At 44.8% G+C, this 12,416-nt stretch overlaps 1 protein-coding gene across 1 annotated transcript in view; it reads left to right on the forward strand.

Annotated features, from left to right (window-relative positions):
- cep112 (centrosomal protein 112) overlaps positions 1 to 12,416 on the forward strand; it is a 144,963-nt gene that overhangs the window by 79,707 nt on the left and 52,840 nt on the right. Inside the window, exon 20 of the mRNA XM_088927448.1 lies at positions 5,922 to 6,104. Coding sequence (XP_088783574.1) covers positions 5,922 to 6,104 — 183 coding nt within the window. The remainder of the gene's footprint in view (positions 1 to 5,921; positions 6,105 to 12,416) is intronic.

Here is a 12,416-nt window from a genome sequence, read left to right on the forward strand (position 1 = left end):
GTGCAGACTTTTTTATCAATATTTCCAAGCATTTCAAAGCACCCTCTTCTCGGTTGCTCTGATGGGTAGCATGGCAACCACAATAAAATTTAAGTTGTCCGATTGCTATCTCGGTGCTTGTGGGCTTGTGATTCTTTTGAAGTTTTCTTCTTTTTTTTTTCTTAAAGGAAGTCGAGAGTGTTGCATTGCCCTAAAAGACTTTAGAGGAAAGCGAACAGAATATGAGTGAGCTACATAAGCTCTACAAGTGATTGTATCAGTGTAGCTCTTGCACAGAAAGGCACCTGCTGAGATGAAGGTGGTGGTGATGAGGTTTTTTTTTAAGTTTCTGAAGAAAGATGCTTTGGCCATTAATAATGTGAATGCTCGTCTCATGTATGCAGAGCGTATCTTACAGCATCCCGATACCAGTGATTGGTTCCTTGCACCAGGGACTTTTTAAAATTCCATCCTTCAAAGATTCTTGTTACTGTCATTTTTTTGTCTGTAAGCATTGAGTCAGAAACTCTCACCTCCAAAGCAGAATGACCCCATTCTGGGTATTGGAGCCTCAGTGGTTGTTGGGCTTCACTCCAGCTGAGCTGTCAGTTACTGACTGTAAGCGAACTGATCATGTTTTCTTGCGTGTCCAGCATTCTCTTGTCTTACAAAAGACTGGAACTTATTAAGCCCTGGAAGTAAAATCACAAGTAAATGTGAAAAACTGCTGATAAGGTCCGATCAGTGCGTGGATTCAGTAAAAAACAGAAAATCTTGGCTCCATGGTTGCCTGCAAAACCCCGCACTAAAGCAGTGGTTATTATTTTTTCAAATAAATAGTGTTTGGTTCTCCAACATACAGCTTGGCTTGTGCCTGCCCATCAATTCGGAACCAAATGTGTTCCACGCTTTATGCTTCACGGCTTCCATGGTACTGTGCGAAGTTTCAGTTCACACCAGCTCGCTCTTGGTGCAGCAGTGAAGCACTTGTCCAATCACCTGAACGCCAAACCAAATTCCTCGCCTCATTTTGCATCTTCCTTATCTGGGCTCAGTCTGGCCCCACCTCTCCCCTCTGCATCCTACCAGGGAATCTCGATGTTTGCCGCCCACTTCAGTGTGGACTGTCTCTTGCAGTTGACCAGGGTGGTCATTCAGCCTTGTGCAGACAGCACTAGAATGCCTTTGGGGTTGAGCCCCGTGAGCCTAGCTGAGGGAGACTCAGCTTAGCTGGCACATTGTAGTTGGTTTTCCTTGCGGTAAGCACCATTCCTTGCTTGCTGGGTCAAGTGTCTTAGTTCCCCATGGAACCCAGCACAGCTTTCTTTGGTGAATCAAATTCTGATCCAGCTGGATGTTCTGCTGCATTCTGGGTGGGCCTCCCACATGATAGGAGGAAAAGAAAGATGCAAACAGTTGGATTCAAACAGTCTTTCCATGGACATCGCATCACACAGGAACCCGGGAAAATACTATAGGGGATCTTCGGTGGCTCTTTGTCACAATGTCTTTCACTGAGTGGTCCCAGCTTCTTTTCCCTAAATGTGTGGCTTTCAAAGCTTGGCCCAGTCCAGCTGCCTTTCATTGGTGGGGATCCCCAGATCGACCTCCCCACGGGATGGGGGGCGCAACAGTGGCATAGTAAGGGATACACCATTCACCACTGGGCACATTCCATGGATGATCAAGCTGTCTTTGTGTTGAGAAGTGGGTTGTGAGTGCATCAGAATAATGTTCCGGGATGCATTTTCAATGAGTTCCTTGGAGTAAATCAAACTTCATGTTTTTGCAACCTAAGGAGATTTGCTGAAGGGAACTTAGCATGATGACACTTGGTCTAATGAATGTGTCTGTGTACCCAGACACAGAGATCACTCTCCTCTCTTGCCGAGTGGCTTCGGTGCCCAGGGTAAAAGAGCTTCAGCAGTGTGGGTAGAGGATGCCCAACCCTCCTGTTTTCAGCCCTCCTGGGGAGGGAGGCAGTGAAGGTAAAGACTGAAATGGTTGTGAGCAATAACCCAGAGGACAGGCCCTTGCCTCTTGCCCCAGGTTTGGCATCATTTTTCGGGGTTTCTGAAAAATGCTCTTGTACAACATTTAATTGACACAGAACTTTTTCACATGCAACCAAAAACCATTTAAACCATTTGTGTCTCTCATTACACTCCTGAGTTCAGGCAGCACAGCGCGATCCCATAATTTGCACTGGTCACACAAGACTGAGTCAATTGCTGTATTTAAGTTGTGTATCGTCCTTAAATCGTTTTGGAAGGAAACGCAGAAAAGAAACCTCAACAGAAGGCTGCTTGTCACAAGATCTGTTGCAAGTCACTTCTGCTGATGACTGGAGCACTTTGGGGTCCACAATTGCTACTACAATAGACAGCCCCTGATTTAGTCTGGTTGAGGGCTGTAATGATCGCAGGGGTGGTCCTAGCTAGTTCCCACACAGGCGAAGCCCGGCCCACTTTCGTGGGCATGCTCCTGTCTGCAGGACACGGGCATCTCGTGATGAAAAGTGAAAAGTGCCGCTGAAGCTAGCCTGCCTGCTGCCTCTCCTCACACACGGCCCTTTTCAAAGACAGCTGTGCAGTCATTTAATTACTAACGTGGTCGTGAAAAAAAATGTGCTCATCCCCCGTTGATAAAATTTAGCTCAGTTTGGCTCTGTGTGTGTGCTTGCTTGTAAACTCATCACACTTTCTTACTGGGTCACATTTGTTTGCAATATTGCCAAATTTAAAATGATCTTGTGTCACTCTTACACTTGTAACTGAGATTGCAGCATGGGACTGAATTGCCCTCAGCATCTATGAAAACAGTAGGAAATGGCTAACAATGTTTAACTTAATTGTGTCATCTAGGCAGCTCTGGCTTCATTTCTTCACTTCTTCACTTTTCTTTTGAACAAAAGGTCCACGAACCACAAAATGATTCCCTGTGAGATTTATCACAACACTATTATCGCAGTTACTGGTTGAGTTTTTATGGATTTATTTCTTCATTTCTGTTTTTTGCTTAAAATGCTTACAAAGTTCAGAAAGAACTAAGAAGTCCAAATGTAATGTCAGCTGCTGTTTCCAAACAATCTTCTTTTGCTCTCACTTATCTCTCTCTGTTTACTGTGTGGCAACAGTAACACATCCTTCAAGAGTTATTAATTGCATAGCATGAGCAGGTCAAAAAGCACTTTAAGGAAGACTTCACTGAGCGATAAATATTTCATCGTTTGGATTTTTTTAGACAGAACATATATTTTTTTATTTAATGTTCACTCCAGCTTGCATCACGGTTTTTGGTGAATATAAGAACTAAGTGGAATTTGAGAACTGGAAGGACAGGAGACAGAGATTTTTGTTTTCGGTGCGTTTCGTGTATCGAGAGTCTTCCGACACAGCGACCTCTGTTCTGACATGACACAGCAGAAGCACGCTGTCTTGAAGTCACATAGAAGGGATTCCCGAACAGAAATGGTGTGACATTTCATCCTGTGGACACCCTTCATCCCGCGCTGGGGTTTTGAAGAGTCTGGGCGCAGACTAGACCCCTTGTCTGAAGAGCAGACGCCCTGCCCCCTGCTGAGCCTAGCCCATGCGGCGGTCATCTTCCCAGCGCGACGGCACTCCGCGATGCGGAGTGGGTTCACACGAACGCACATCACTGCCGGGGCTGCCTCGCCATGTCCGACAGCCTCGCTGTTACCCCCGAGGCAGGGGGTGATAATCACATCAGGCTGATGACAGGGCGCTGTGACGGGGTGAGAAATCTGCCTTTGCTGCCACCCCAAAAGCTTTATCCAGCAGTCTTTTATAATCACGGCTGTCTAAACATGACGTTACAATGAGGTTCGGGTTTTCCTTTTATTGTTGTGGTCCTGTATTCTCTGCCTTTTTTTGTAAAAGAGTTCATTTTTCTCATACATGTGTAAAGTTTTCATATCAGGAACCACAATCTGCTTTGAATCGATTTGTCAAATCGCTCCTTCCAGTCAAGCTCGTAAATTAAAAAAAGGTTTCTCTTTCAACACTCTCCTTATCCTTCTGTGTTTTTCTGGGTATTTTTTTTGTGAATGTAGTCAAAGCCTTTTTCCTGTGGCGATCCTATTAACATCAGTTAAGTGGGCCATTAAGTCGTAAATGCGTTTTGCTGTGTTTCAAATTCAGAGGCAGCGGTTGGTTCTGTGTTATATCTCTGGTTGCCTTTTAGGAATTTTTTATTTTCTGAAAAGAATTTTGGAATACCTTCGTACATACTACTAGATCATAGTCTGGATGTCCAAATTTATTCCCTCCCAAATTTCTGTTTCTGCTTTGACAGATAAAAAACAGCAGTATGCAAAAATTCAAAATGGTTTCTGTATATTTTTATTTTTTTATATTGACACAGGAGTGGTAGTATTTGAGAAAGGGGGTGCTGTGACTTTAAGACTAAGTGGTCCAGGCGCTATTCTTTTACACAGACAGGATCAGTTTGTGCAGGCTCCCACTGTTAGTCTCTTTATTTTTCTCTACTTGTGTGTGTGTGAGAGACCAGATTTTTTTCTTTTGGAGAGAAGAAAATGTCTTTCTCACACTGAAATTCTTGTATGTGTATAAATTGCGCTGGGGGGGGGGGGGGCGCAGTTCTTTTTTTATACTTCTTTTTTTTCTTTTCTGAAAATCCACCAAAACTGAAGAAAAATGCAACTGACTGTTTTCAGCAGCTGTGTGGCCTGCACTGTGCCAGAGGAGCTGGCTTCCTGCAGACCTCCATTCATTACCTGTTTTCAATGCCTGTTTCACTGCCTATAGTTCGCAGGCCAGGTAGGGTGCCGTGGAGCACAATGTGGGAGGATTAGTATCAAAGCTGCGAAGACTAGGCCCTTGGTCTTGGGCTGCCATTCAGCCCTGGCGGGGAGAGTGAGCGACTGGCCAAGGTCACCGTCTCCAGCGTGGATGGGACTGGGAAAGGACTCTGGGAATCGCCGCCTTTATATGTAATCATGGCGCAGAGATGCAGCACAGCAGGTGCCTTTCTGATACGTGTACATCTGTTTGTGTCGGAGTACCGTAGCTGACAACGAGATAATGCCTTCGCTCTTTCTTTCTGCCTTTCATTCTTTTTTCCTTCTTTTTTTTTTCCTTCTTTTTTTTTTTAAAGGAAAACAGCAACTGTATGCATGCGCCGTTCCTGCCATTTGCTGGATGCACCAGGAAATATCGTGCTGTCGAAATGCGGAGCGTTATTTTTTTTTGGTGGGGGGTGGGGGGTGGGTGTAGAATAAGACCATGTTGAGGTGGGAACGCGATGGCGGGGTGGGGTGGGGGGGACGGGATTGGTCTGGGGGCAAGGTGGGGGGTTGCTGGACGCGACAGTCTGAGCCGGATCTTTAAAAAAAACTCGAAAATAGTAATGGCATTAAGATTAGATTGGGACTTCGGAATTAACCCCCATTTCCTTCTCTTACAATTTTTTTTCTCTACTTACCGCAGTCCGTTGGAAACAATGGGATTATGAGTCGAAGTAGCTTGCAGGAGCACATTTGTTGGGTTGAGTTTTTAATTTTGCTCCTCCGTATGGCTTGCTGCCTCCTGTGAGTAAAGAGGACTGGGAGAACGGAGAACAGGCATCGTTTGAAGCCAGCTTGCTTGCTGTCCTAGAAATTCGGAAGCGGACGATGCTGCTGGAAAGAGCAGGTGGTTGTTGCACCCCAGAGTAAGCCTGAGCTGGCCTGCTCCGCACCTTGTTCTGGGGACACAAGGGTAGGCAGGGTCTGGAATCGCGCAGTGCTGCAACCTCTACGGGTAATTAAATGTGAGAAAAAATGAGGTAATGATGATGTAAAAGCATGCCGACTTATTCCATCGTGAGGCAAAAAGAGCCTAAGAGCAGGGCTGTGGACAAGTTGTCATGACGACAGGGATGTTCTGCTGATGAAGTCTTGCTCCTCGTTGCCCAATCAGATCGTGGAGCTAAAACTGGAGCACGAGCAGGAGAAGACGCACCTATTCCAGCAGCACAATGCCGAGAAGGACAGCCTGGTCCAGGATCACGAACGGGAAATCGAGAATTTGGAGAAGCAGTCCCGGGCCGCTATGCTACAACACGAGAGCCAGACCCAGGAGTGGAGGAAACGGGACACTCAGGTGGGGTACCATTCTCATGCCTCCTGGTTCTGCTATTACCGTCGTTCTGCTTGTTACGTGTGATGTTGTATTTACTGAAATATGCGGTCATTTAAAGTGTTTTGGCGAGTAGCATCCACTTACAAGACAAGATGAGGTTGTAAAATCCATTGTAAGTTGTGGTTTTCAGAAGAATTCTTAATGGCGCGTGTGCGGGCAGGTGGACATCTGGGTTCTTGCCTAGACATAAAGCAAAGAAAAAGAAACAAAACGCCCCGAGTTCACGCGATCCCGTATTTCTCCGTTGCGCAGTGGGTTTTCAATGCTTGAAGTGAAAAGACCAATGTGCAGGAACCACAGGTTGCCAGATTTAAAGGAATCTCCCGGCACAGTGCAATTCGGGCCTTTTATTCCAAACCCTAGGTTGCATTTTTCCATTCTTTTCCCTGTGTTGTGGGGTTCGCATCACGAATGTGAAGCCGCGAACGCCTGTAGCCCTAGGAAATGCGCTGCAGTTGGTGGGGGCGCCCTTTGTTTCTCTCTCTGCACTGCAGGTAGCCAACACCATTCTCCTTTTTAAGAAGTATTTTGTTTTCCATTATGTCTCATTTGTATCTGGCATTTAAAAAGAATGTCGATGAACAAGGATTCGGTAGTGAGACAGTTATAATGTCTGTTTCTCCTCCAGCAGGTTTGTCCCACCCCACCCCCCACCCCAACCAGTCCATCCGTCCCAAGGTCCCGGTGGGGAGCCGTTTGACAAACGACCCCCAGCTGTGGATATGTTTGACGCTTCAAACTTGAAATGTGCGCTGTCAGCATGGAAAGAGCTATATTGGTTCATAGCCAGAGTACAGCAGAGGTGTTGCTTTATGAAGGACAGCTTATGGGCTTATGGTGATGTCCACACGCAGGCAGCCTGCTGTATGAGAGGTTGGAGCTGTGGCTCGCTCCCTGCATCAGAAAAATTAGAGCTGCAGCAAAAGTCCATTTAAGAAGTGATAATATATCTGAAACAAATGCAGATCTGTATGGTAGACTGAGCCCTTGTGCCCTACAAAGGAGTTAGACTTTGTACCTTTATATGTTGTCTTTTTCTTGAGATAAAAAAATTAATATTATGTCTGTATTATTTGAATACCTCGATTTATCTTCTGTGAAGCTTCTGGAGTTTGGAACTGAAGAACCTCTCCCACACACCAGTTTGACAATTCAAGGCCAGAATTTGATACTAAAGCAAAACACTGTAATTCCTGTGATGTCCCAGACAGACAGTTTCAGCAGAGCTACGGAGGGGCTGATGGATGTTTTTCCAAAGAACGAGCTCAGAAACTGGGTAAAATGGGTGAATTGCTCGCAATTTTACATCTGATTAGTCTGTTCATTCCCCACGTGTACGTGTGGTGGACACCAGGCTTGTACGTCTGCAGGAACTTGAGGATCACATCTAATTAGGACCTTGTTCAGCAACAACTTCTGTCATCACTCGGCACTCACTCAAGCATTGTCATAGGATTAAAGAATCATGTGTCAAGACTGTTGTGTTTGAGTATCTCAGATGATGTATTATGAGACGTTAAAGAACTGTTAAATTTTCACTGAACACTTAAAGTGGCCATAATCAGAGCAGCACACTCATGATAACCATTGACAAACAGCAGCCCAGGTTGTCATAATCGTTACTAGTCTGCTGACTCCTTTTGGTATTCACATGGGTTTTATAGTTCATCTGATTATTTGATAATCTCCTGAAGTACTTCATGGTGGCCAGCATGATCTTCTTGGCTACCACCATTCGTCTGTTGTCAGACTGGGACAATCACAGCTGACAGTCTTGAACAAGCTGAGCTCATACATAACATCACCTGGAATTATTTAGGGTCCTCTGTCTTCTGCAGAGTTGGAGACTGGATGATATGCATCAATTCACAGGTCTCTGTAATCAGGAGTAGTTGCAAAAGTATTAACTTTTGTTAGGGAAGTTCAGACCCCACAGGATGCTGCCCAAATCAATCCCACAATGCCATTAGAGAAATGATATAGTGCAGTGGGCCTGGGCTGGTGAGGAGGTATAGTGCAGTGGGCCTGGGCTGGTGAGGAGGTATAGTGCAGTGGGCCTGGGCTGGTGAGGAGGTATAGTGCAGTGGGCCTGAGCTGGTGAGGAGGTGTAGTGCAGTAGTAGAGCCTCACAAAGTAGTTGCTGTGACTGAACCTGGCTGAAGGTGATAGCTTCACCAAGACAGGGCCTGGTGCTGCTGAGATGGTTGGGATGAGGGAAGGACTGCCGGAGAGTCTGAGGAAACAAGAGTCCTTGCATCCAGGCTCAGGGGAGTAGTCATTCTTCATCGAGCTCCAGGAAAGAGATACACGTTTAGAAAACTAGGAAGTGGGAGGAATCAGAAATAAAGGTGCAAAATACTGACATGCGGTATAGCCAAAGAGCTTAGTCTTTCAGGTCCCTGCAGGGCTCCACATTTCAGGATTCCTCTGAGCAAGGTTTAAATAGATAGAGACCGAAAAACACAAATCTTCCTAAATGCAAAATAAAATGCAATTGAAAGATTACGGCTGACCCCTCCAACTCCTGGAATGTGCCGCCTCCTTGCTGTGCGTCACCCAGAGCAAAGCACCGAGCTTCCTTCTGCTCAGCCCGCTCCAGAAGAGGCTGAAAGGATGGATGCAGGAAGTGTGGTTCTTGGATAAAAGCATCCACTAAATGACTAATCATGGGCATTAATTATTTATTAAAGCTTTGTGTGTCTCATGTTCGCATGATGGGACTTGGTTGTTAGTGGAATTTCTGCCACTGGTTTGAATGTTCCAGTGTGGAAAGTTGGCACAGGGAGCAGGTAGCAGCCCTGTCCTGAAGATGAGTAAGATTCCAGTTGCACAAACGGAATTCAGACTCATCTCTTGATGTGGTGAGTCTCCCAGTTTTCTGAGCTGAGTTTTCTCTGTAGGGAGATTGTCGGGTGGTATTTTTGGGAACAGGAACAAATGAGTTGCTCCTTTGAAACAGAAAACATCCATAAGGACATAGTGGTTTGTTATTACTCAGAGGAGGCCCAGAAGAAAGAAGGCTGTGACAGGGCAGACGTTCTTTCAGTGACCAACGCAGGGATCGTCTTTCCCTGAGCTATCATGCAGTCAAAGCCATCCACTTTACCGCTGGGTAACTTGGTTTTGAAAAAAGTTATAATTTTACATTTCATACAAGTCAATCCTTCATGATTTGTGGATTATTTTTCCCCACACGAGTTTTGTCTTCCTGTATATTGTTATAACTGATGTTACCCCGCACGTATTGCTAACCAGTCACAGCTGTTTGGATCTCAGTCCGAGATCTTCATGACCATCTTTCCTCTCCGCTGTATTCCCTGCTCTGCCACCGGCCCTGGCCTGGCTCGTGGTCTCCATGAGCTCTGAAGGGATCCAGGATTGCTGGCTGGAAGCTTATTTTGTGTTTAATACGAAACCTCAGGCCTCTTGATCCAGTAGCAAAAAAAAAACTGTTCGTGGGGCCCAACTTACCCATCCTGGGGACCTTGTTCTGGGACCTGCGCAGTGATCTCGACACCCCTCAGGCACAGCCTTACCCAATTCTCTTTAAAGATGAAAGGACAAACGAACAGAATCAAATGATGTTTTGCTCTCTGGAGATGGAGGTCTAGGAGCTGGCAACCAGTCACCGTAGGATAGTTGTTTATCCAAAGACTGCAGCCTGAAGCCAGGTTTCGTTACTCACTCTCTGGCCCGGGAGACCAAGAAACGCTTCATCCTCCACGCTTCACAAGACCTGCCTTTTTGGTTTCTGAAATCAAGACTTCTTGTTTTCAGCCACATGAGTTCTTTTACTTGTCCCCTTCCTCGGTTTGCTGAGAAGGTTAATACAGTATGAAGAGAAAAGGTTTTAAGCTTCTTGATGTTAAGAACAGGATCAGAGTTTGCTTAAATCTTCAAAAGAACAGAGGACACATTTGATGCCAAAAAAAAAAGTTTTGTTACCAAGTTAGCAATTGCTTTTAACACTTTTATATGAAAATTACTTTGATTGGTTCTGCAGAGTTAATGCAAGACATTCGTTCTGCACACAAGCCCGGTCCCCACTGTGCCTCCACTGAGGTCCCAACTGAGGACTATAAGGTGTATCTTCAGAACATCCATTTCATTTAGCAGATGCCCATATCCCAGAGGGTCTCTTCACCAGGGCAACACACACTGTGTTGGCAGCAAGGCCAGGCACCTCCAGCCAGGAGAACAAGCCTTTCACCTTGGTCCACCTGGAAACGATCTGTAAACCTTTCCTGCATATGCATCAATTACTGCTGCCCACCAGAACCTGGCTACAACAGTGTAGTACATACTTGTGGCACTAATATCGTGATTTAATTTCACAAACCTATTTAGCCCATGTGACTTCTAATATTATAGGATCAATTTCAGAAAGGAAGCAAGTAATTACAAGATTACATTTCACAATGTTATTACCATTGATATCATATACATATTTTACTTTGTGGTGTTAAGAGTGGAATATTGTTTGCAAGGACAAAAAGGAGCAAAAAAACACAACAAATTATGTCAATTATGTAGTTACTTCTGCAAGAGGAAGAATTTACAGCTGTAGTGTGAGACACCAGGCCAGAACAGTCTGCCTAGATGATTACAAGTAAGGTATGAAGTAGCATGATACACTCGCCCTCTTTTATGAACTCTGTGATACCGCTTGTTTCTTGAGAGAAGTTTCCCTGAGCTTTTTTAAGAGAAACTGAGGCAATGAAAGCACCTGGAAACCTGCCATCTAAAAGCACAGGTACCTTTATATATCCTCTGGAACAGTCTTCAGAACATTAGTGTGTCTCGGAAGCCCTTAGTAGGCCCTGCCGGACCCTGTGTGTTATCGGAGAAAATTTTGAATGAAGGGTTTACCCTAGCTTGATCAATTCTGTCATTACTGGAAGTTCTGGAATATATTTATGTATATGTATATGTTTTCCTTGTGTGTATTGTGTTATTTGTCCTGCTTCCAGAGTCCAGCTGTCTATTACTTTATTAGTATTTTCAAACACTGTCGTGATCTGTGCAGGCTTGACAGGAGCCATGACGTGGTGCAGGAAAACTGTGTGACAGCTGGGGTTTGATCTGAACAGAACTGTCCTGTTTCTTTTGACAGGACTGGTGGTGATGGGGGGGGAGTCGGTTTTTGCTTTTAAGTTTGCATTGCGCGCAACGTGGGGCTTATTTCACTGACAGCTCTTCAGATGTTTTCGCGAGTTTATTACTTCGAGTCAGATTTGAAGACATTTAAAGATGCACAAGAGTGAAGTCACGTCTCCTGAAGGTTGAGTGCTCGTGTCAGCAGTGCACAATCGGTATTTGCATCCAAGGACAGCACAGGGGTCCAGCTACCACAACCCATGTCTAGGTGGCTTCTCTCTTGCTTCCTGCTGCTGTAGGATAGCCAGTCTGGTACACTGCAGCTGCACTCAGTTATTCTGCAATTGAAAGTATGGGGTTTTCAGAGAAGGGGGTAAGAAACCAAAGAAGAGAGGGTTGAGCTTCTGTAATTTATAATTAATTATTAATTATATTATACAATAACCAATAAATGGTGCAAAGATTGTTTGTCACCAAAAGAAATAAATCAATACCTTGTAGAAGGCGTCTAAAAGAATTGTCCAGCTTTGACCATGCTGCTTTGAGCCTGTTAGCTTGTCCCCATCAAACCCCGAGTCTGTTTTGACGTATTGCTGTCCTCCTGCGCTGTATCTCATAACAAGAATGGGCTGAGAGCCCCTGAATGGAAAGGGAAGTCAACGGAAGCCCAGGGAAGTTTTTTTGACCCCCCACCACCCGTTCTTTACGATATTGTTGTCGTTTTCTGATATACCTCTTTTTTTTTCCACCCTGTATGTCCAGAAAATGAAAACCTTAATTGCTTAATGTGTTGTGTATATGTGCACTGTCATGTTACAGCACCACTGCACTGAATACTCTTGCTGAATATAAAGATTGATATACTGTCTGGTTTGAATGCTTAAGAAGAATAAGACCTTGCAGAAGCATTTTAATTGACGACACTCTATTAGTGTTGTAATAGACCAAGATTAACATTCCCTTTGAAGGCACTTGATTTGGAGCAGACATGAAATTAGTGGTAGTTTACCACTGGAGAAAGACTAACAATGGGAATTCTTCAGGGCTGTTGTCTTTAACAACAGGAATGTTTAATTAGATCATTTAAAATCGGCTGTCTTGTGCTTCAAGCACGTTTCAAGGATATTTTTTTTCCACACAAGTTATCCCTGCACCCCAAGACCATTAATATTGCGT

Source organism: Atractosteus spatula, chromosome 11, assembly GCF_055471065.1.
Source record: "Atractosteus spatula isolate fAtrSpa1 chromosome 11, fAtrSpa1.hap1, whole genome shotgun sequence".
Taxonomy (NCBI): Eukaryota; Metazoa; Chordata; class Actinopteri; order Semionotiformes; family Lepisosteidae; genus Atractosteus; species Atractosteus spatula.